Source organism: Hippopotamus amphibius, chromosome 9 (genome assembly GCF_030028045.1).
Source record: "Hippopotamus amphibius kiboko isolate mHipAmp2 chromosome 9, mHipAmp2.hap2, whole genome shotgun sequence".
NCBI classification, from domain to species: Eukaryota; Metazoa; Chordata; class Mammalia; order Artiodactyla; family Hippopotamidae; genus Hippopotamus; species Hippopotamus amphibius.
This window is the reverse complement of record NC_080194.1, coordinates 40,786,501-40,812,431: the sequence shown is the minus strand read 5'-3', so window position 1 is coordinate 40,812,431 and position 25,931 is coordinate 40,786,501. Positions and strand designations below refer to the sequence as shown.

The 25,931-nt window shown below is 38.5% G+C and overlaps 1 protein-coding gene and 2 pseudogenes across 1 annotated transcript; 2 read left to right on the top strand and 1 right to left on the bottom strand.

Moving 5' to 3' along the window:
- The first annotated feature begins 5,804 nt into the window (after positions 1 to 5,804).
- LOC130861418 (olfactory receptor 51F2-like) lies at positions 5,805 to 6,749 on the top strand. Its single transcript, XM_057750273.1, has one exon. It carries the CDS (start codon positions 5,805 to 5,807, stop codon positions 6,747 to 6,749), a length of 945 nt encoding a protein of 314 aa, XP_057606256.1.
- An 11,005-nt stretch (positions 6,750 to 17,754) lies between these two features.
- Positions 17,755 to 18,707, top strand: LOC130861432 (olfactory receptor 51F2-like; annotated as a pseudogene).
- A 6,027-nt stretch (positions 18,708 to 24,734) lies between these two features.
- Positions 24,735 to 25,687, bottom strand: LOC130828971 (olfactory receptor 51F2-like; annotated as a pseudogene).
- Positions 25,688 to 25,931: the final 244 nt, after the last annotated feature.

Genomic DNA, 25,931 nt, shown 5'->3' with positions numbered 1-25,931 from the left:
ACACTGTTCAGATTGGAATCCTTAGCATGGCCAGCAGGATTTTCACATTTATATCCCTATAAGAGCCTGGACATCTCCTTTTGCTTCTATACCTTGGAAGCTTCTATATGAATTGTGTATTTTTTCCCCTGAGTCTCAAACACGTCCTGGCAAACTTATCCAGGGCTCTAAAAATGTTTTCTGCATCTGCCGAAATGCTCTCTTGGGGAAGACAATGCTTCTATTAGCCCAGAAGATATCCAAAATGACAGCATATTTTATCAGATTCTTGATGAATTCCTGAAAAGAAATATGTCTTTCCTGACTTTCCTGGAGATCTAGAATCTTGTGACAGAAGGGAAAAAAATTAAACAGGGTAAGTAAGGTCTCTGCTCTGCAGTAACTCTAATGGAAGAAGTTACCTCATCCTCTTCTTCCATGTAGCAGACGTTTGCAAGGCAATGTCCTCTTGGCACAGCCTTTATGCCAAGAAGCATGTTTAATTAGTTACTGTTCATGAAACTTACCAACCCTCTCAGTTCACCACAAATTGTCAAAGACTGTATTAAATGGACAAAGGCTGAAAGCCACTTATGTGTTTCCACAGTTTTGACAGAGGCTATCTGTCAAATATGGTTAATGTCTTCACCATAGAGATAACTACACTGGTGTCAGTTTCAGGCCAGTTATCAGAACATCTTAGTACCTTTGTAAGCTAGCAAGGGACACACAAGGGACTCAAAGTTTTATAGTCCTCTCTAGTTGTTTTCTTTTTAAAATATAGGCTTTATTCTTCAGGAAAGTTTTAGGTTTATAGAAAATTGAGAGGAAGGTACAGAGATTTCCCCTATATTTCTTGCCCCTACACATGCGTATCTTCTCCACTATCCACCCCCACAATGCCCCCACCGGCAGAGTGCTTCATTTGTTATAACTGATGAACCTACATTGATACATAATTATCACCTGAAGTCCATAGTTTACATTGGGGTTCACTCTTGGTGTTGTGTAGTCTATGGTTATAGACAAATATATAATGACATATCCAACATTATAGTATCATACAGAGTATTTTCACTGTCCTAAAAATCCTCAGTGCCCACCTATTAATTTCTTCCTCCCCCCAAACCCTGGTAATCACTGATCTTTTTATTATCTCCAATAGTTTGCCTTTTCCAGTATGTCATATAGTTGGAATCATACAGTTATAGCCATTCTGATGGACTTCTTTCACTAAGTAAATATGCATTTAAGTTTCCTTCATGCTTTTTCATGGCTTAGCAGCTAATTTCTTTTTAGCACTGAAAATATTCCATTGTTTGGATATATCAGTTTATTTATCCATTCACCTACTGAAGGGCATCTTGGTTCTTTCCAAGTTTTGGCAATGATGAATAAAGCCTCTATAAACCTCCATGAGTAATCCTTGTGTAGACATAGGTTTTAAACTCTTCTGGGTATACACTAAAGAGTACAACTGCTAGATTGTATGATATGAGTATGTTTAGTTTTGTAAGAAACCAAACTCTCTTCTAAAGTGGCTGTACCAATTTGCATTCCCACCAACAATGGATGGGAGTTCCTGTTGCTCCAAATCCTCACCAGGATTTGATGTCAGTGTCAAGGAGTTGGGTGTTTCTAACAGGTGTGTAGTGGTATCTCATTATTATCTTAATTTCATTTTGCTGATGACTAATGATGTGGAGCATGTTTTCATATGTTTGTTTGCTGAGTTGCTGTCTTGTAAGTTGTACAGGGGTAAAATTGCTCTTGAATGAGAAATATAATCATAATCAATCTCCAGGATTCTCTTTTGGGGAAGGAAGAGAAGTTAGACTGAAAAGAAATTGCCCTCCATAGTCAGCTGTTTGAGGCATAAAAGGTTAGCAGGTCACAGCTGTATGGAGTTCTCTCCTAGGAATTGATTGTTTTTCTGCTGGGTAAAGGGCTCTCACCAGGCAGCTCCTGAGCTCCTTATAAAGTCTTTCTTTCTCAAATCTGAGAGTTCTCTCATTCCTGAAAGCTGCCAGTGAGTTGTCCTGACAAACGAGAACTTCTTTGGAGATGGTTTAAGGGGGCAGGACTGATCAGGGGCTGTTTCCCCAGCCTTAGGACAGAAGACCTTTCTGCCTGTAAGTTTTTGAGGCTGAGATAATTCATTCTCCCCCCCCACCCCAAAAGACTCTATGCTGCTGCCTGGGATGACTTTTGAAGGTCAAATGACTTCCCTTTCCAGGCCCAAGAAGTCTTCTTTGCGTGAGGTCAGTGTTTTAGTGCATTGACGTCTTTTTTTGAATACATCATGGACTGTATAATCTTCACATAGTTTATAAGACCAAAAGTTCAGAGGAAACTGGTGAACCCAGTTGGTATATATTCAAGTAATTCATGTATTATATATATATTCATGTATTATATCAATTTAAAAACAATTGCTGTACTGTACAAAATAATTATTAAAATATAGGCTGCAGTCATGAGCAGGTGTTCATTCCACATTTTTCTTTAAAATTAAGTTCTTTTAAAAATAAGAAGTAAAGAGAACAGAATGAAGTCAGAACAAAGTTCAATTATTAGATTTACCATGTGGATAAATGTGAAAAAGTAACATGATTCTTCCGAGCCTTCATTTTCTAATCTTAGTCTCAATGTTCTCATCTGTAAAAAGGAGCTAATAATACCCAATGCATGTTGTGATAGTGATGAATGTAAAGCTTTGTAACAGGGGCAACATTTACAAGTTCTTGGTGGTCTGGTTACAGGGATGTTTAAGTTATAGCCCTTACCTTAAAGAATTCTCCATGGAGAAGAAATATTTAAATGAGTATACCTTTCTAAGAATAGTTATTTAAGATTTGCTCATTAGTTTTAGTACAAGAACACCCAAGAGTAGTTTAAGAATCATAGAATTAAAAAAAAATTATTCCTGCCCACAAGTTTTACTAATAGAGTTCCCTGAATTAGAATAGCCCTACTATGTTTCCCTTTGATTGTATCAGTTGAAAAAAGACACCACAAGAAAAGCTTGCAGAACAGTGGGAAGTACAATTCAGAAAAGGGGATAAAATGACATAAATTGTTTGGCCCATTGGAGGCATTGAAATATCACTATTGTTAAGAAGTAGGCTAGCTTGGATACTTGGATAATCCACTGAGGTCTCAATTTATACACTATAATAAAAAAGAGCATTAACTTAAAGTCTGCTTCTGCCATGGAACCAAACTTGGGTCCACTTGCCCACATGCAGTAAAGCCCATCTACTGACACTGGGTTGTGGTGAAGGAAAATGTAGCATTTAGTTCAGGCCACCAAGCAAGTAGTTCAGGACAGCTAGTGCTCAAAACACACGAACTCCCAGATCTGATGGGTTTAAAGGCAGGGTAAGAGAGGGGCATCCCAGGGTCTATGATCAGCTCAGGCACAATTCTCTGCTTGGTTGATGGTGAGGGAACAGGGCAATGTCACAAGTGTTAACATTATCAATCCTCTGGCTCCAATAGGTCTAGGGGCTACGGGCTCATGGTTATGAAGTAGTTAAGTTCTTCCATTTGGTGGGGGTATCAGCATCTGTAAAAAAAAAAAAAGAAGAAGAAAAGAAAAGTAAAGGAAAATGACTCAGGAAATGTGCATTAGATTCTGTTATCTAGGTACTTCAGAGAGGAGCTAAAGCAGAGGATCTGGGGGAGGGTCCAGGAAAGCCCCATAGTATCCTGCTCGGTTCCACCTCCTCATCTTAAAAATGAAGAGGATATGATTTAAGGGTCCTGACAACTTCATCCAGAAAAATTTGTTTTTATCACCAGATCTAATTTTGAGCAAAGTCCTACTATCCAAGATAAGCACCAGATTATTAGTTTATCTCCTACATTAATATATACCTGTATGTTTACATGAACTTTACTTCTAATTCAAAGGGGCTATATATATCAGGAACCACAATATATGCCTGATATTATGTGTCTAGGGTCTATCACTATTATCAGATACAATTCAATTCATTTATTCAACAGATACTCTTAGACAGTATTGTGCCAGGCATTTTTCCTGGCTCTGAGATCAAAGGTCTAAGAAAAACTGATGAGGTCTTTGTGTTTACTTGGGGTTCATTTGCATCTCAGTGGCCATGGCCTCTGCAGTCTCATTAGCAGGTTCTACTCTGTCTTTTCATTAAATACTGCTATTCCCCAGGTCGTTTTTTTCAATCCTTCTTCCCCTTAGATTTTATTACTCTAAGATATTTTTCACCACTCCTGTGACTTCAACCCAGGCATCGGTTTAACTCTCAAACCCAACTATCAGAGCAGGAGTCACTTTGTTGGGAATGCAGAGGTAAGTACATATTCTAATTCCTGTGAGTTAAAAGCAAAAAAGTGAGGCCTCTTTTCCAACTGAGGTCTAAGGGCTGAATCAAAACCCATGGAGTTTAGTTTTTATGCATTGCCTCTTAATTCAAATTTTCCAGCCACTATTTATTTATTTGTTTATTTATTTATTTTTCAGTAGGCCCTTAAGAGGTTGCCTATATTGAACATTTTTCTCTTTTCTTCTCAAATTTCCTCTACATCACAAGTCCTGTAATCAATTATTTCCACTCAAGTTGAAGCCACTCCCTGTTCATTCAGGGGCTAGAATGAACCTCATCAAGTTAACTTACACTCAGATTTTTTTTTCCCCCCGAGTCATGTATAGACCATCATGGAGTACTAGGTCTAATTCTAATTCTGTTCATTGCACACTGGCATTTTGTCAGTTATTTACATATTTGTTGAAAGAATGCATGCATGAATGTAATGCTGTAAAAACCAAGCATTCTTTCTACAGATAAAATCAGGGTATCAGAAAACTTAGGACAAGAACCAATATAGAGGAACTTCTTTGATCCTAGAGATTTCTTGATCTGGGTTGAGTATATACTCATATCCTGAAACAGAGAAGATAGTTCAGAGTCATCATCCACCATCTGAATGGAGAGGTATCCAGCCTAATGAGGCTTTCTGAGGGACCACATCCCCACCTCCAGCCCTTCAATTCACGTGCAATGTCCTTTTGTAATAATGGAATATTAAGAATCTTACTTAGATAATTCTGCTCCAATTATTATCTGTTAGTTTGCAATGACTTCCTTTGTTCTTGTTAAGGTTAACTTAAGCCCTATTTCTTCAAGGAGAATTTCCCTTAATATCAGGTTCACAGGTATTACTTGAATAAACGTTTTATCAACTATCACACACTGTAGTCTATTTGCACAGATTGAATTGCTTCTTTCCTAATATTTCATTTTTATCAATAGCTCTTGCATATTTATTTAACAGGAGTAATTTTTGCTGTAAAATATTTAATAGTATCTTTACTGTTTTCATTGGGTATGCATAGACAACTATTAATGGACCTCTTAAAAGTTGTTGCCTTGGAAAGTGAGAAGTGAAGAAACGGAATGAACTACATTTTGTGTTATCCTAAGTTTATGCAGAAATTCCCTATCTGCTCATGACCACAGAATCACAGAAGTGGGAAATATCTTACCATTATGCAATCTAACCTCCTCTTTTATACATATATGTGGATATATACTGAAGCTAAGAGGTAACAAGTGGTACTCCTGCTAAAACCCGGGTGCTCTGGGTTTAGTGCTATCTCCTCTCCTAAGTTCACTCAAGATCAATTCTAGATCTAAGAAAGGAATGACTAGTAACTGAAAAACAAGACAAGGTTCATTAGTGATCCTAAATTGTTTGGCATGTAGAAGAGAGTGAAAACATTTTTCTTCCCTGTTTTTGCAGGACATCCTCCTTTTCTCCAAGGGAATCTGCTTCCTTCGCTCATCATGCCATCCTTCAACGAGAGCATTGTCCACCCTGCCATCTTCTTCCTTACTGGCATCCCTGGTTTTGAAACTTACCATGCCTGGCTCTGCATCCCATTCTGTTGTCTCTATGCCATGGCCATCTCGGGGAATGGCATGGTCTTGTTTGCCATCATCACTGAGTCGAGCCTCCACGAATCCATGTACTATTTCCTCTCCATGCTGTCCTGCACAGACCTAGGGCTGTGCCTTTCCACAGTGGTCACCATGGTGGGTATTTTCTGGTTCAATGCTCGAGAAATCAGCTTTGATGCCTGCATTGGCCAAATGTTCTTTATCCATGGTTTCACGTTAATGGAGTCTTCGGTACTCTTGGCAATGGCCTTTGACCGCTACATTGCCATCTGTAACCCACTGAGATATGTCACAATCTTAACCAATTCAAGGATCATCAAAGTGGGCTTTGCAATTGTCATTCGGGGGACAACAGCTCTAGTGCCTTTACTCCTGCTCCTTAAGCGCCTGTCCTTCTGTGGAAGTCACGTTCTGCACCATTCATACTGTTTCCACCCTGACGTGATGAAGCTTTCGTGCACAGACACCAAGGTCAACAGTGCATTTGGTCTGGCCATTGTCATCTCTACTGCTGCCTTGGACTCTGTCTTGATCCTCCTCTCCTATGTCCTGATCATCCACTCTGTGCTCAGCCTTGCCTCCCCAGAGGAGCGGAAAAAGGCCTTTGGTACCTGTGTATCACACATAAGTGCCGTTGCCATCTTCTACATCCCCATGATCAGCTTGTCACTGGTGCATAGATTTGGGAAGCATGCCCCTCCCCTTGTGCATACTCTCATTGCCAATATTTATCTTCTCATCCCTCCTGTAATGAACCCCATAATCTACAGTGTGAAGACAATGCAAATCCGCAAGGCCATGCTCAAAATATTTCTTTTTAAGCTAATTTAGGACACTTTGCAGTGTATTCTTTCTTTACATTGTCTTCTCTGACCGATGTTTGATCACTTACTAATGTGAGTTACCGCTATACATTGAAATGAATTACACATGCTTTCATTCTTCTGATGATCCAGTAACCCTATTTACAGAATTCTAGACTGAATTATTTGAGAGCAGGTACTATGTCTTGTTAATCTGTAACTCTAACACAAATACTGCACCTGGCACAGAATAAGACCATGTTCTAAATATATCTGCAAAATGGACAAATTATAAATTGGGGTCCAAGAAGTCTTGTCACATCTAGGCTATGTAGCTATCAAGGCATGTCTGATATAACTTAGATCAGTAGGAAAGTCTAGGTTTTAGTAATTGGTAATGATTACTATTCCCCCAAAAAGGTTATTCATGGTGAGAATCATGAATAAGCACAATAAACAGGAAGAAATGTGAATTAAAAGGATACTTTTCTAATTCTTACTTCTTCAGACCCTTTGGTAAATGTATTGATATTTTAAGTATCTAATGTCTGGTGATTCATCTTCTAAATATGTGTCTGATGGGGGAAAGTGGGCAAGGATGCAATGATGTGAGATTCAACACATCATCATATATTGCAACGATAATTTAGAAAACACTTAAACATTTACTTCAGAATATTGGTAAAATAAAATATGAGCTATCAAGCAACAAGCTAAATACTCATACAGGTATAACTGATATATTAAAAGATAGATTAGTATACAGTGTACTTATCACTGTTGTGTGTATATTTCATTTGAATATACACACAAGTGTACACACACATGCACATAACACATTTGTTATTCAGGTATGGAAAGACATGTTTCAAATGTCAAAATTACTTACCTTTTGATATTTAATATTTGTTTATTTATACTTTTTTAAGCTTTTCTGTACTTTGCTCAATAGTGTGGTTTTTGTTCTTGCTATTTTTTAATTTCAGATAACAAAATAATTTCCATTAAACAACTACCTAAAAACACAACAGCTTTTTGGTTCTTCGTCTTCTGTAGGCTTTTCGTTCCCTGGGTCCTCACACTACCCACTGGATACATTTATGACATCCACTTTCCTTTCGCCTCCTTCACTGTTCTTAGTGTGGTCCAGCACCAGGGCATTAAAACCACTCGAAATTCTTTTATAAAGTGCAGATTCCTCAATTCCACCCCAAAGCTACTTAATCAGATACTCTTCAGATGGAGCACAAGAATTTGCATTTTAACATGCTACCTATAGCTTATCATACCTATTAGAGTAACACTCTTGTAAGAGGTTTTCACTTCTGATTAACACCATGAATAACCCTAACCCTTGTCCTTAGTCTTCAAACATTTTGTTCTCTCCTACTGAAATACCCACCTGCTTTCATTTATTTTTTAAATTTTAAAAATACATTTTTATTTTATTATTTTTTGCTAGTATTGCTTTTTTTCCTTCTTCCAGGTGTCATTAAGAAATCTTTTTGTTATAGGTAGTCAGGCCTCTTTTTCCTGACTAATTTGAAACTATTTTATTTTTCTTCCAGTTTTACTGAGAGATAGTTGACACAAGGCACTGTGTAAGTTGAACATTTACATCATAATAACGTAACTTACATGCATCATGAAATGATTACCACAGTAAGTTTAGTGAACAACATCATCTCATATAGATACAACATTAACGAAATAGAAAAAAAGTGTTTCCCTTGTGATGAGAACTCAGAATTTACTCTTAACAACTTTCACAGATAACATACATCGGTGTTAGTTATATTTAGCACGTTGTACATCACAGCCCTAGTACTTATTTACCTTTTAACTGGAAGTTTATACTTTTGACTAACTTCATCCAATTCCCCTTCGCCCATCCCCACATCCACTAACCACAAATGTGATTTCTTTTTCTATGACAGTGTTTGTTTTCGAAGTATAATTGACCTATAACATTGTTAGTTCCTGTTACACAGCATAGTGATTTGATATTTCCATAAATTTCAAAGTAATCACTATGATAAGTCTAGTTACCATCTGTCACCATACAAAGATATTATATAATTACTGACTATATTTCCCACACTGTACATTTCATACCTGTGACTCATTTATTTTATATCTGAAATCTCCCCCACCTATTTCTTAATCTCTCTCATCTATTTCCCTCTTTCCCCGAACCCTCAAACCTCCTCCCTCTGGGAACAACCTGTTTGTTCTCTGTATCTATGAATCTATCTCTGTTTCATTAAGTTTGTTCATTTGTTTTTTAGATCCACATGTAAATGAAATCACACTGTATTTGTCTTTTTCTATCTGACTTATTTCACTAAGCATAATATCCTCTGGGTCCATCTGTGTGTGGAAAATGGCAAGGTTTTATTCTTTTTCATGGCTGAATAATGTTCAGTTATATGTATTACATCTTTATCCACTCAAATATTGATGGGCACTTAAGTTGCTTCAACATCTTGGCTATTATTAATAATGCTGCAATGAACATAGAAGTGCATTTATCTTTTCAAATTAGTGTTTTGTTTTCTTTGGATAATACCCAGGAGTGGAATTGCTGGATCATATGATAGTTCTATTTTTAATTTTTTAAAGTTAATCTCTATATTGTTTTCCATAGTGGCTGCACCAATTCACATTCCAATAACTGTGCATGAGGGTTTCTTTTTTTCCACATCATCTTCAACACTTGTTATTTGCGGTCTTTTTGATAATAGCAACTCTGATAAGTGTGAGGTGACATCTCATTATGGTTTTGATTTGAATTTCCCTGATGATTAGACATGTTGAGCATTTTTTCATTATCCTGTTGGCCTGCATATCTTCTTTGGAAAAATGTCTATGTGGGGACCTCATATAGAGGTCCATTTTAGGACTTCAGCCCATTTTTTTAAATTGGGTTGTCTGGGATTTTTTTGATGGTGAGTTGTATAAATTATATATATTTCTGGATATTAACCTCTTGTTGAATATAGTTTGCAAATATCTTCTACCATTCAGTAGGAGGTCTTTCTGTATTGATAGTTTTTTTCACTATGCAAAAGCCTTTATTTTGATGTGTTATCAGTTGTTTATTTTTTTCTTTATTTCCATTACCTAAGGAGCCATATCCAAAAAAAAAAAAAAAAAAATCCAAGACTGATGCCAAAGAGTGTATTGGCTATTATTTGTGCAGAAATTTAATAGTTTCAGGTCTTACATTTAAGTCTTTAATTCATTGTGACTTTATTTTTGTATAGGGTGTGAGAAAGTAGTCCAGTTTGATTCTTTTGCATGTAGCTGTCCAGTTTTCTCAGCACCGCTTATTGAAAATACCCTTTTTCCCCATTGTATATTCTTGCCTCCTTTGTTATAGATTAATTACCCACCTAAGTGTGGATTCATCTCTGGGTTCTCTATTCTGTTCCATTGATCTATGAGTCTGTTTTGTGTCAGTACCATGTGGTTTTGATTACTGTAGCTTTGTAATATAATTTGAAACCAGGGAGTGTAATTCTTCCAGTTTTGTTCTTTTTTCTCAACCTGGAATTGGTGTCTGCCATCTGGTGGGTGGAACTGGGGCTCAGGGCATCCTGGGGCTGGTGTCCACCCACCAGTGGATGAGGCTGGGTCCTGGGGATAGTGTCAGCCTACTGATGAGTGGAACCAGATCCAGGAGTCTTAGACTGTGGGGCTCAGGGTTCCTGAAGCTGCTGTCTATCCACTGGTGAGTGGGCTGGGTACACAGCTGGCTGCAGATCCTTGGTAACCTTGAGGCTGATGTCTATACCTACTAGTGGGTGGGCAGTGGGTCCAGGAGCCCCAGAGCTGGTGTCTGCCTACTGGCGGGTGAGGCTGGGTGCCAGGGCTAGTGCCAGGACTAGTAGAGCTGTGTCTCAGGGTCTTTGGAAGCAGGGCCTTGGAGGCCCTGGAGTTGGTGTTGGCCTGCAGTGGGAAGGGTGGAGGACCAGATGGTCCTGGGGCTGGTGCCTGCATCCTCGTGGGGGCAGGGTCTGATAGCTGGCTATGGGGCCCAGGGATCCTGGTGCTAGTGCTGGCCCACTGGTCTGTGGGCTGGTTCTAGGGTGGCTGGGGGTTCCGGAGGCCTGCTGGTTGTTGAGGCTGTTTCCTTGACGGCTAGCTGCTTGACCTGAGATGTCCCAGGTCAGGGCTGTGTCCCAGTATTAATAAGCTATGAGGGAGTATTCCAAAATGGCACTTGCCAGCACCAGTGTCCTCGTGGTGAGATGAGCTCCCAAAAATGGCTGCTGCCAGGGTCTATGTCCCCAGGGTGAATCTCAATTGCCTCCTGTCTCTCTGGGAGATTCTCCAAGAGGATCTGACCTATGCTCCTTTCAAATTACTGCTTCTACCCTGGCTCTCGGAACATGTGCAGTTTGGTGTGTGCCCTGTGAGAGTGGAATCTCTATTTCCCACAGCCCTCTGGAAGTCCAAGTAAGCCCCACTGGACTTCAAAGCTAAACATTTCGAGGGCTTATATTCCTAGTGCAAGATCCTCCGGCTGGGGATCCGAATGTGGTGCTCAGACCCTTTGCTTCTTGGGGATAATCTCTGCAATTTTAATTCTCCTCTTGTTTGTGGGTGGCCTACCTGGGGGTATGGGTCCTGACTGTACCCTGTCTCCACCCCTCCTATACTCATGTGGTTCCTTCTATATATCTTTAGTTGTAGAAGATCTTCTCTCCTAGTCTTCGGGTCATTCTCATTGATAGTTACTTTGTAAATTGTTGTGATTTTTGTGTGCATGGGGGGGTGCTGGGGGTGGGGGAGAAGGTGAGCTCAGGGTTTTCCTATTTCTCCATCTCGGCTACACCTGATTTGAAACTTTTTGAAAACAGCTATTATACTTTATACTTTGGGCATTGATATATTTTGCACAGACCCAAACACAGTGCTTTATTAATAATAGCTAACTTAATATGTGCTTATTCAATTTATTTTTGTATAACTTTGTATATACTCTTCTAACATATTTTGAACATCTTCATTTTGGCAAACACTGTGGAAAGCACTGGGATGAAACAGTGAACAACCAAGACATGGTCTCCATTCTTAAGTAGTAACTATCTGACTATACATATCTAAATTGAAATACTATTTTAACTGGTTGTTTCTTTTTCATGATACTGTATATACATCATTGTACCAGATATTAAGAGGAGTAATAGTTGGTGGTCTCTTTCTATAGGAAGAGCACAAAGTAAAGGGAAAATCATCAACCCAGGAAACTCTTAGCCTGATGAGAAAAATGAGCTCCTAGAAATATACTGTTTAATAGAAGAGACAGAATGCACTTCAAATCTAAGCAATAAAAGCATAAATATAATGATTCACATTTCATGGATACTCAGTAAAAGTTTTGAAAATGGAGAATATAAAAGTAGGGCAACCATATCTTTCAGTGTGTTTTAAAATAAATGTATTAAAGAATTTTCTTGTGAAAGCTAAACCAATTAATGTACATTGTAATAAGAAAGGTGATTCAAGAAGTGTGAATTTCATATAATTTTGTATAGTGTATTCATGTGTACATTTGCACAATCCGTTTTAAAGTATTTTACTTTTCTTTCTTTATAAAGTGATAGAATTCACAGAAAGCTACCTAAATATACTCTTTTTTCTTTATTCTTACAGGCAATATTTTCAATTTTCTATTAGCTATGTTTTCCTGTGAATTAAATAGCATCAAATAGTTAGAGGTCTATACCTTTTTACAGGTTTTGCTTTTATTTATAGACCTTATGAAACAATGTTTGTTCAAGATTGTCTGAGCCAATTCTGAATATAATCACTTGGTTAATCTGATGCAGAATTTGGGAGAGTAAGCGAATGTGTTCTGCTGAGACCCTATGAGTCACTGAGGTTCTGTTTGAGAATGTTTCCTAAATTGATATTTCTGTATAAATGACAGATTGTGGCTTAGAGGAAAAATGTTATAATATTATCATTCAGGTTGATACTGCACCAAACAGGGAACTGAAGTATGTTATGGAATGCCTGAATGCCAAAATAAAATGCCTGAAGTTCTTCAGTTGCTTCACAAGGATCTGTAGAAATGTGTTTTTCTAGGAAAGGAGAAATTTTCAATGTCATACTGAGCTATTTCAATTGCGTTATTCAGATTCAAATGCTTTAGAATGCCTGTGAGGTCTTTTGCAACATGGATCCTACCTCCCTGTTTAGTTTCACTTGCAATTTGCTGTCCCACTTGTACCCAGGGCTCCAGGCATGCTGAATATATGTCACTTTTGTTTTCCCTATACTCTGTTCTCCCACGTCTCCTGACAAACTTGGTGCTGACCTTCCTGCAGGATAAATACATGCCCTTTGATGCTCTCACCATAAATACACCCTGTTGTAATCATTAAGCTTTATGTCTGTTTCTTCACTGGACTTTGAGCACTTAGAGAGAAGTGGCTTGGTTCTGTTCTCTGCATTACCAGTGCAAGATCCTAAAATGTGATAGGTACTTAAAGTGCTTTATGAAAGAATTAATGACATTAAAAAAAAAAAAGAAATGGAAAGTTTCCTTGGAAATGTACAAAATTCATGCAAGTGATATTGGAGGCTTATATATTTATCAGCTGGGTGTGGGGTAGCGTGGGGATCAGGAGTGAGCCTATGTATAGAGCAGGTGGTTTGTTTTGGACTTTTTACTCATGAATTTACTTTTAACAAATTTTACCAGGATATAAAGTCAAGGAGCTATCATACCAGTCCCTGCATAGAAATGAACAAAATAAATATAATGAAGTAGAAGTGGGAGGCAGCCCTGAGGTAGAATGAACCCTTGGGAAGCTTCATACTCTGGGGGGTCACAGAAAAGTCCCCCAGGAGTTTTCTGATTAAGAGATTTTGCACAGTCTGCATCATAACTCTTCATACATGCTGCCAATCCCTGAGCAGTAAACCTCCCCAGTTCCTGAATTGAGGCCCCTTCCTGGCAAACAGGGCAGGAAAGAACACACTTCCATATTGTGTAAGTAAAACTGCTACGTTCAGAGAAAAATACCAGATTTTACTTACACTTTTTTCTTTAAGAATGAGGAAGATTTTATTATCTGCAAAAAGCTCTCATGGTACCTGAGGAATTTGTATTTCTGAGGACATAATATTCTAACTGGTGGGGTTCCATCGGTCTATGGACAAAGTGTCTTGCTTCTTAGACCAATTTGTAAGCATGTGCTGGCAATTGTGAGTTTTCTGGTTAGTTGTACCATATTTCAAAACCACATTCAAGACCAGCTGGCACTACTACTACTACTATTCACCACCAGCGTCATCCTTGTCCTCATTTACCGTTATTAAATGTCTTCCAAGTACTAGTTAGCAGAGTAAATGCTTTACAAATGTTATGTTATTTAATCCTTACAAAGTAATGGTATCAATAAGCTACCAGTTTCACAGGAGAAGAATCTAATGCATCTAATGTAAAATGCTCACTTGGAGAACCTTGTCTAGTTGTTGGCAGAGCCAACATTTGAGCCGAGGTTTGTCTGATCCAACAACCATGTTAGTAATTTCCTGTAATTCAAGGAGAGAAAGAGAAGTCAAGTTATTCCAGCCCAGAACCTGCAGCAAGCCCTTACAGTGAGACTGGAATATTATCTTCATATAAGGAGAGAATTACTACCAACAAATGGAAGGAGGAATGTGAAAGTTTACCCTACAGTAGTAGGACACAGTCTTCCATCAAAAAACCCAATGTGCACATAAACATACACACACACAGACACTCATTTTGTGGGAATGAAGGAGAGTTCAGTGAGATTCCTTTGTCAGTTTACAACTCTCAGATTTAATCTATATCAAGAAACATATATTTTCTTCCCACACTGCAAAATATAGTACAAAGTATTGGGAATAAATGATGAATAAGCAATAACCCACCTGCCAGTAGCTTATTTTAGTTGGAGAGACATATTTTCAAATAACTCACAGTGGAATAACCACTATTCTAGACATTTAAATAAAAAAGGTTGTGACTCCAGGGGAAGTGATTTCTTCTAACTTGACTTGGAGAAAGTGATACCACCAAATGTTTTCTAATGTAACTATTTAATGTTTAAATGTGAATAAATGAGATGTTGAATTTATAGATGGTTCAATGGAGCAAATAATGAATCTAAAGAATGTAGGCTAATTCAAAGAAGAGAGAGAGGTACATGAGTTAAGCAAAGCATACCGATATGAGAGAACTTGCTGTATTTGGTAGTTTGGTGAAGTAGAAACAGCCCATGTTGACTATATCAGAAGGTTCCTGGGGTAGCAAAGAGGATTGTTGGCAGTTAAAGTAGATTGGAGAGATCTTGACCGTTGTAATAAAGAGATAAAGAGTTTTGGCATCATGCTGAAGGCAATGAAGAGCTCTGTATGAGGAGTGACGTGGGGATGTATTTTTGAGACATCACTTTGGCATCAACGTGGAGAAAGTTTGGAAACGCTTGAAACCCAGGGCAAGGAAATTACTTATGAGAATATTGCTAAATTCCTGCAAAACTAATGAGTGTTATGTAAAGCACTGGTGATGGAACTGGAACATAAGGATAATCAACCAAAGAACATTGTGGAAGCTACACCTGCGACAGTTTGGAGATTAGATGGCCTAGAGAGTTATGGTAGGCAGGATTCTAAAAGGAACCTTGAGATGCCTGCCTCTTGTGCACTTGTTCAGTATAAAACCCATCCTTTGAGTCTGAGTGGAGCTGTAAATGTGATGATGGGATATCACTTTGCTTATTATACTACATTATATGGCAAAGGGAGTTTACAGATATTAATGAGGTCCATGATTACTTTACTTTGAGTTAATCAAAAGCAAGATTATGCTGGGTGGGCCTAACTTAATCCTGTATCCCTTTAAAAGAGAATGCAGCAGAGATATTTCTTCTGCTGGATTAGAAGAGGCAAGATGTGATGTTGTGACAGCTCCACCTGGTTGAGACTGAGAGTATTCTCTGGGAGTTAAGAGCAATTCCAGTCCCCAGCGAGCAAGAAAATGGAGACCTGAACCCTAGACCACAAGCAACTCACTTCTGCCCACAGTGTGAATGAGTCTGGAAGAGGACCCTGAGCTCCAGATGAGAAGACAGGGCTGGCTGAAACCTCAAAAAGAAACCAGATTTCAACAGTAGGTATGAATCATTAAAGAGGTGTAAACCCTTAAAGAGAGAAGTGAGGACAGACAAATATTCAGTAAGTGGTTCAGGAAGAGAAAGAGAAGCATACAACAGGGAGGCAGAGTTAACAAGAGGATTCTTTCTTTCTTTTTCTCTTCTTTCCTTTTTTCCTTCCTTGCTTTCTTCCTTCATTCTTCCCTCTTTTTTTTTTTTTTTTTAACATATTGTTTAGATTGAGGAAGAAATTGGAATATTTACAGACTGTGGTAATACCACAAATGAAAGAGAATACAAATTTAAAAAAGAAAGAAGGACAATTGTTGGGATTATTTCACAGTATGAAAAAATCCTATATATTCATTTATTTTCTTAGTGTTTAGAAAAAAAATCCACATTCCTTACCTCTTTAATGGTGATAATTCCATACTGGGTCCCTGTTACCTTTAAATACTACCTTTTAACACTTTATACCTCACAGTTCAGTGGCATTTTGAAAATATTTGAAACTATATACCTTTGGACATGCTTAGAAGTTTTTCATGGTGATTTTTACCTATCAACTCCTGCACAAGTAATCTTCCTGTTCTCAAGGAAACCTTTTTTTTAGCCTTCCCCCACACAACTTTCTAATATATAGATGAGACAGATAATACTTCCATCTCTTCTGTCAGCTGTCAGATAATAAGATATGTGTGTATGTGTGTGTATATATTTCTTATTCAGATTCTTTTCCATTATAGGTTATGACAGGATATTGAATATAGTTCCTTGTGCTATGCAGTAGGTCCTTGTTGTTGATCAATTTTACATATAGTAGTGTGTATATGTTAATCCCAAATCCCTAAATTATCCCTATCCCCCTTTCCCCTTTGGTAACCATAAGATTGCCTTCTGTATCTGTAAATCTGTTTCTGCTTTGTAAATAAGTTCATTTGTATCATTTTGGTGAACTTTTCCATCATAGTTAAGTACCCTCCTGAAATTTTCACATACATTTACTAATTTAATCCTCACAGGCATCCTTTGGGTTATGTATATCATTATTACTTTAGAGATGGAGAAATTCAGGCACACACAGTTAAGTTATCATGTGGGTAACAGCCAAGAAACACATTTGCTCATGTTTGAACACATCAAAGTTTAGGATATGCAATCCTAAAAACTGATTTGATATGCCAAAAAATTAACATTAAAAACCCATAATTCTTACCTGCGAGACCCTCTATACTCAAATGGTTCTTTTTGCAATTGTCTTCATTGTTTATACTCATTATGTAGTATGAAAGTTAATTAGGTACAGTTCAAGTTATGATATTGCAAATAGACTGTATGTTTATACAAGATATTATCACAAACACTAGTAGGGGCTCAACAAATGTTAGCTTTTTATTGAGATTGGAGATTTTCACCCTGATTGAAAGAAAGTATCCAGGAAATGAAGAGAGTGGCCACCAAAAGCTAACTTTATTTACTGTATCAGAATCACTGCATACACTGTTTGCTATTCATCTAAAATTCCATTAACTCTATAAACAGATTTTAACAAATATTTAATGATTGTGTATCACATGAATTCAGAAAGTGATGGGTATAAACTCACTCAATGGACATGTGAATTTAAATAAGATGGGTTGTTATGAGATTTGTTTGTGTACAAATTCTATATCTTCATGTAATTGTTCACGTTCTGTTTTATGCTCCATTATTAAATGTGATCTTAGTTTTGTCTGTAATTCACCTTCATGACCTCTTTCTGTAATATAGAGATTGTCTTTTATAAATGTTTACTTGATTAAATAATTAATTTCATGTGGAATGCATAATAAATGAATGAATACAATTTATCATTGCAGAGCACTCAGATTAAGATTCTTCAGTTTGAATACAATGTCAGCTTTCAAAAATACCACATCCTCCTCCATTATTTTCCTGCTAACTGGTGTTCCTGGGCTGGAAGCCTTCCACACCTGGATCTCCATTCCCTTCTGCTTTCTCTACGTAGCTGCTCTCTCAGGAAAAACAGCCTGATTCTCTTTGCCGTTGTCACTCAGCCCAGCCTTCATGAGCCCATGTGTTATTTCCTCTCCATGCTGTCCACCGCTGACCTTGGCTTGTCCGTATCCACTCTGGTCACCGTGTTGGGTATATTCTGGTTCAATGCCAGGGAGATCAGCTTTAATTCTTGCTTGTCGCAGATGTTTTTCATTCAACTTTTCACTGTCATGGAATCTTCAGTGTTGTTGGCCATGGCCTTTGATCGATTCGTGGCCATTTCAAATCCTCTTAGATATGCCTCTATCTTAACTAATCTTAAAGTAGCACAGATTGGAGTAGCAATCATCACCAGGGGGACACTAATACTGACTCCTACAGTGATGCTTCTTAAACGGTTGTCCTACTGCCGCAGCCACGTGCTCCACCACTCCTACTGCTTCCACCCTGATGTGATGAAGCTCTCGTGCACAGACACCAGGATCAATAGTGCAGTTGGACTGACAGCCCTGATCACCACTGCTGGGGTGGACTCGATCTTCATTATCCTTTCTTATCTTTTGATTATCAAGACTGTCCTCAGCATCACATCCCCAGAAGAGAGGAAGAAAGCCTTCTGCACATGTATCTCCCATATTGGGGCTGTTGCTGTATTCTACATTCCATTGATCAGTCTGCCCTTTGTTCACAGATTTGGGAAATGGGCCCCACCGTATGTACATACTCTGATTGCAAATGCCTACCTGCTGGTCCCCCCTGTCATGAACCCCATCATCTATAGTGTAAAGACCAGACAGATACGCAAAGCTATGCTAAAAGTTCTCCATCCCAGTGCAACAAAGAGCTAGCTGGGTTTCTCATTTTTCCCTAGTCCTGGGTGTTGTATAGATGAGTAAAATACCATTTATATAGAAGCCAAGATGTTGAGATTCATGCTTGGGATGAAAGCATCAAAAATATCACATTAGCTTTAAGCATGAAGACTCTGAGCTGAAAGAGATAAATTTAGGCTGGAAATTCTCTATTACTATTTTCCTCAGATAACTGCAATGATGTTAATATTTCTTCATTCAAGATGAAAGAGTTATAATGACAAAGATCCCATGATCCAGTTTTGTTTTCCAATGGGGAGTTATTTGGCTTTTGTTTTTGTTTTTTTAAGAAAAGATGGGAATAAACAGTGTATTAACAGTTGTAAATTACTGAATTTTATCATCTAAATCAGACATCTATAACTGGGATTGTCCATGGTTATGGAGTTTTTCCAAATACTTTTACTTTTCTTTTTTGCCTCTGACCTCCCTGACCTTTAATATGATAGCTAGTATCATCATCAATACATGTTTTGCTGCTTTGTCAGTAATTTAATTTTTTTTGGTCAGATATTCTTACTTTCCCCCAGCTTTCCAGGAAAGATTTATAGCACAATGATTCTGTGAAAATAACTGTTTAATTCACCTCCGATCTGTATAGTTTCTTCAGAAGTACTAATGTCATGCTTGTTGCTTATAAATCTGTTATTGGCTAGCAAACATCATCGAGAAATAAAGTAATTTTCCTTGAAGTCTCAAGTTTATCAGGGACCAAATGCAGACACAGTTTAATTTGGTTGGATTTTATGTTGCTATTTTTGGGCCCTCTCTTCAAGGAGAGTTGAAGTGAGTATGCTAATTGTGCTCTAGATTGGAAAACAGAAATCACACCAGCAGTTAACACTGGGAGTATTTAATCCAAGGAACTGGATGAACAGGCTTTAGAGGACTGAAATGGCACAAAGGGACATGGACATAACACAGAGATAATAACTACAGGATGTCACTTCCATCTCTATGTCTCTGTAAACGAAAATAAGAGTTTCCAGTTATGAAAACCTAGAAGCCTGGTGGAGAGCCTCCCCAGAGCTGTAATGAGAGGGTGTTGCCCTGCTGGGTCTAGTATCTCAGAGTTTCACAGGACACACCATAGGGAGCTAAGACCCAAACCTCTGTGGAAGGGCACTTTGTAGCTGAAGCTTGTGCCTCAGGAGCACAGAGGAGGACCTCTCACAGAACTGGGACTCAGATTCCTGAAAAGGGGCCCACCGGTAAATGGGTCTGTTTCTTCCAAGGGAGCATGATGAGATTGGGGCCGGGAGTGTGGAAATAACTGCAGCTGGAAAGTGGATCCATTACCAGTCAGCAAAGAACTATTGCTGTCCAGGCATTGACAGGTACAGCAGGAAACAATGGAGATACTTGTCCTTCCAGTAGCTTCCCATCTCCTTCCAGCAGCTTCCCATCTCCTTCCAGCATCCTTCAATGAACAGAGTATAGCAAGGAATACAGCTGGCAAACAATGTTTGTGGTTCTTTATTCTCTGCCTTCTTATTAGAAGCAGTGCTTAGAGAATGGTGGTTTTAGAGCTGAGGTACAGTGTCTTCATAGCCAGTGTAGTGGGGTAATGTGCATGTAATACAACTAAGCTTGATATGGCCATTACAGGAGTTTTCTTAGTTGCTCTAATCTGGACTGTTGATAATAACAACAGTATCTAGTAGCTATAGGTAGACAAGTGCTTCCACACGTCCCCAAACATTTCTACATACAATCTTCTGGAATGCTGCTAATTGATAATTTCCAGGAAACATTGAACTTGAACTATTCTTTAGACTAAATGGCCCTAACTGACATGTGCAGAACATTCTATACAACAGAGGCAGAATACATATTCTTCTCAAGCTCAGGAGGAACATTCTCCAGCATAGGTCGTATGTTAGGTGATAAAATAAGTCTTAACAAAATTACCTGTCAGTCCTGCTAGAGATTCTAAGGATTTCTCAGATCTTTTGTGTGGATGTGACTGCTTACACATCTTGTTTCCTCTTGGAGGTGGTGGTGGTAGGATGCTTCTTAACATTGTATGTCTTCTCTCCACCCTACAGAACCAGGCTGACTGCTTCTAGCCTCCCATTTGCTTTCCCTAGGGTGGTGCTGATTGTTCAACTTTGTGTGCTTTCTTTCAATCCTGCAGAGTCCAGCCAGCTCTCTGTGTGCGCTCATTGGCCATGTGCAAAAGCTTGCACTCTCCACTGGTGGGGACACACACAGTGAACTGTCCGTGGAGGATATACGGTAAGATGTGTGGAGCACTGGGAGTGCCCATAGGTCAGACAGAAGCTCTGAAGTGAGGCATCCCCAGCAGCTTGTGGCAGGCTTCCTAGTGGAGTCTGCAACCTGATTAATAGGATCTAAAACCCTTCTGTGAGTTCCAATCCCTGGCTGCTGTGCTCCCAGCTCTCCCTGGCCCTCAGTCATGCAGATCACCTCAGTATTCTGGGTGGGGTGAGAAAGACATGGACCTCTTTGGAAGCATCCTGCACAGATGAAGGAGCCAGGTGCTCCCTCCCTACCCTCTTATTTTCCCCTGTGGAAGAGGGGATCTCTATTGGCACTCAACTCAGTGGAGTTATGTTGTCTTGGGGTAGTGTGATACAGGTAAGATGAATCTGTTCTCTTCTTCAGTGTATCTATTCTTGGATTTTTGCTGGGACTTCTCCACTGAACTTCCAGATTCCCACAAAGGTACTCTTGTCTGTGGGTAGTTATGAGAAACAGTTTTCTTTGGAGGGGATGTGGTAGAAAAGCCCTGTTCCACATCATGTTCACATTTATAGTCTTGAACCATTGCTATGTTGTCTTTCCGGAACTTGTCATAATATAGTTCGAGGAGACCTGGAACAGTAGGACATCCCACAAAGCATCACACTGGTCTACTGTATTGATGCAATGATGAAATCATGTTAAGTACGGAGGACAGACAAGATGTAGCTAGCAATACGTGCACTCCAGAGCGTGGCTGGCAAGCCTGCACACATGCGGAGGCCTGTCACATCAGTAAAACTCCTAGTGGCCCAGTGTTCTGGGTATGCGAGCATATCTCATGCCCAGTAAAGGAAAATTTTTGTATTTTTCTTTCCAGACCCAAGAAGGATACCGATGCTTAGTAGCCGCTTTGGGTTCTGCAGGCACTCACGCAGCCTGCTTCTCTCCCCATCTCTCTCCACACACTATTAGGTGTGGCCTTGCTGACACTGAAATTTTCTTAAATACCAATAGGGTTCTTAGACATTCGTATATATTTCCTGTTAAAGGGTTAGTTTCTTTGGGTATGTTCCTTCTGGGTGAAGGTGAAACCTCTACGTATTTACAGGCCTAAGGACTATGACTGGTTAAGAAATCAGGCTCTGGTCTGACCTTGCCCTGACATGTAAAGACAGTTGTCAGCAGCCCTGCTCTCCCCTGTCGCCTCCCACCCCCACGTGCATATTTCTGGGGCACGTGTATATTTCTGAAGGTGCTGTTAGATATGCTACATGCATAGCTCTGATATGGGGACACTTCCAAAATATTATAGATTTAATATTCTATTACTGAATTCTCATGTCAAAGTGAGTATGTGTGTGTGTGTGTGTGTACATACATGTGACTTTTTCCTATCAATTCATAGCCCCTCTGAAATGATGTGTTTAGAAATTCTTCACTGTGTGATCTTCTATATATGTAAGATTTTCTGTACATATTTTCATGGGTCTTGTTTATATTTTCTAAGATTTACTGCCTTCAGTATGCCTATAGAAAAAATGACATAGCCTGTCATGGGGACGGAAAACATACTATCAGCTCTTCATCTGGGCATAGGAGTTCTCTGTTCCTCCTGGATATTGCCAAAGAGTTAAAGTGCAGATCTGCCTTGGTGGCAGAAACATTCTTATTCAATTTTTCCACATTTAATCAAATTTCTCTGTGGTCTAAAATATAGCATAAAGAGGGTCAGGTTAGGGTTAGAGGGGCAGAAGTAAAATCACTGCATAGTTGATGGAGTTCTCTAGTCTAACACCTCAGAACTTGGAACATCCCTTAGAGCAGACTTTACCTCCCCTTCAACATGCTCCTGTACATACTTTGGGGTACAGTTTTGTCTATCAGTATCATTTTATTTTTGTTCTATCTTTCATGGATTTCACAAATTTTTAGATCTCTGGTTATACTTGTATTTATATTCTAGTGTCACTATTCATTTAATCTTTATTTCAAGCATATTTACTCCTGTTTCTAGTGTGAGAGCAGTTGAGACATGTGTACTTTCTTCACTTTTCTTCTGCAATCTCCAATCTTCTTTTTAAAAATATAACTGTTTTATAGTGATACAATTCACACAGGTACCACTTACCTATTTAATCTGTAAAAGTGTAATGGCTTTTAGTATAGTCTTAGAATTGTACAACTACCACCGCAGTAAATTTTAGCCCCTTTTTTAAAATCCACAAACGAAATACCCTGCCCATGAATCATATCTCTATACCTTCCATCCCACCCAGCCCTGGGTGACCACTAATCTACTCTGTGTCCTTGTAGATTTGCCTATTTTGGATATTTCATATAAAGTGAATCATATTGTATACAGTCTCTTGTTACTGGCTTTTTAAAATTAGCATATTTTCAAGGTTCATCCATTTTGTGGTAAGTATAAATGCTTCACTCTTCTTCATTGGCAAATAACGTTCCATTGTATGGATCTATTGTGTTATATATAAGCATTTTTTTGTTGAGGGACATTTGGGTGGCAGCACCACTTGTTGAAAACACTATTCTTTCCTCATTGAACTTTCTTGATACCTGCATCAGAAATCAATTGACAAGAAATGTGAGCTTTTATTTCTGTACTCTCAACTCCATTTCATTGAATTATGTCTGTCTTATGCCAGCATTATACCAGATGAGTTACTGAAGCTGTGTAGTACATTTTGAAATTGTTAAGTGTGAATCCTCCAACTTTGCTGCCTTTTCAAGATGGTTTTTGCTATTCTGGGTGTCTTAAAATTCCATATGTATTTTGAGACCCGCTTGTCAATGTACGTAAAGAAACAAACTTGAATTTTGATAGGGATTTCATACACCTAAGAATCAATTTGGGAAATATAGCCATATTAACCATACTGTCTTAAAATCCCTAAACATAATATATCTTTTCATTTATTTATGATTTTGTTAATTTCTTTGAGCAGTGTTTTTGTGTACAATGTTCTCAGTGTGCAAGTTTTGTACATCCTTGACTAAATTTATTTCCAAGTATTTTAATGTTTTTTGGTGCTATTGTAAATGGAATTTTTTCTTAATTTCAGATTTGGGTTGTCCTTTGCTAATGTATAGAAATACAGTAGATTTTTTATATGTTGGTCTTGTTTTATGCAACTTTGCTGAAGTCATTTATTAGTTTTAATAATTTAAAAAATAGATTTCTTGGCATCTTTTATACAAGAAATCAGATCATATGCAATAACATGGATGGACTTGGAGAGTTATGCTAATTGAAATAAGTCAGACAGAGTAAGACAAATACTAAATGATATTACTTATATGTAGAATTCAAAAAAACAACAAGCTAGTGAATATAATAAAAAAAGAAACAGACTCACAGATACAGAGAACAGACTAGTGGTTCCCAGCGGGGAGAGGGAAGGGGAAAGGGAAATATAGGGTTAGGGGATTAAAAGGTACAAGCTATTATATATGAAATAAGCTGCAAGAATATATTGTACAACATGGGAAATATAGTCAATATTTTATAACAACTATAAATGGAATATAAGCTTTAAAAGTTGTGAATCACTATATTGTACGCCTGTAACTTATATGATTGTACATCAACTATACTTCAATTAAAAGTAAATAAATACAATTTTAAAATTAAAAATGTAAATTTCCACCAAACTGCACCCCCACCAACCCCACCCAACCTACTTTATTTGATTTCGAGTCACAGATAGAAGAGATGATATTGACTAAACACTAGGTCTTACAAGTCATAACTAAGGAGTAGCTTTTATTGCAGAGTTGTTAGACCCCAAATCCCTTGGGAAAGAGGACTTTTTTAACGGCCCTATGGATCTGCTTGGTTTTCACACTATAGATAATGGGATTCATCACTGGCAGAATAAACAAATACACATTGGCCATAAGAGTGTGTACATAAGGAGGTGCCTTTTCCCCCAAACCTATGGACAGAGCACAAGCTAATGAGAGAGATATATAGAAGACGGCAACAGCACCTATGTGGGAGATACAAGTGCTAAAGGCCTTGTGCCACTCCTCTGGGGAAGCGATGCTTAGGATGGTCTTAATAATCAGGGTATAGGAGAGAAGAATAAAGATGGAGGCCACTCCTGCAGTAGCTGTGAGGGCAGTAAGTCCTGAAACACTGTTGATGCTATTGTCAGAACATCAGAGCTGGATTATATCAGGATGGAAACAGTAAGAATGATGGAGCACGTGGCTTTTGCAGAAGGATAGACGTTTAAGAAGTAGGGCCAGAGGTGTTAGGATCACTGTTCCTCGGACAAGGGTGGCAAACCACACTTTGATGATTCTGGAATCAGTCAAAATGGTAGCATATCTCAGTGGGTTACAAATAGCAACGAAGCAGTCAAAGGCCATCGCCAGGAGCACTGAAGACTCCGTGACAGTAAAAAGTTGAATGAGGGATGTCTGGGCAACACAGGCATTGAAACTGATGTGTCTTGCATTGAACCAGAATATGCCCAGTATAGTGACTCGTGTTGAAATACACCATCCCAGGTCAGGGGTTGAGAGCACAGAGAGGAAACAGCACATAGGTTCATGGAGACGTGACTCAGTGCTGATGACAAATGAGATCATACCATTCCCAGAGAGGGCACTTACGTAGAGACAGCAGAAGGGATGGAGATCCAGGCAGGGGCAGCTTCTAGTCCTGGAACTCCCATCAGGAAAAAGATCAGAGAAGAGGAAGTGATGTTAGGAAAAGGTGACATGATTGCTATGGAAGAATAATTGTGTTGAAATAAGATGTCCTAGAATGAGAAACGAAAACACCATTCATTAACTTTACTGTGATTTTTATTAACTGCAGTCAGATAATTCAAATTGGAGATTATTCTTAGGACTTTATCCTCTTTTTTGCTCCCTAGTCTTTATTTTCTTTTTGCTAGGTTGAACTTCTCCATAATTCTTGTTTCCTGATTCATAGTAGAGAATAGGGCATTTAAGAAAAAATCT

Excerpts from the sequence above, each read along its gene's own strand:
- LOC130861418 (XM_057750273.1), top strand. The coding sequence starts at position 5,805 with ATGCCATCCTTCAACGAGAGCATTGTCCACCCTGCCATCTTCTTCCTT.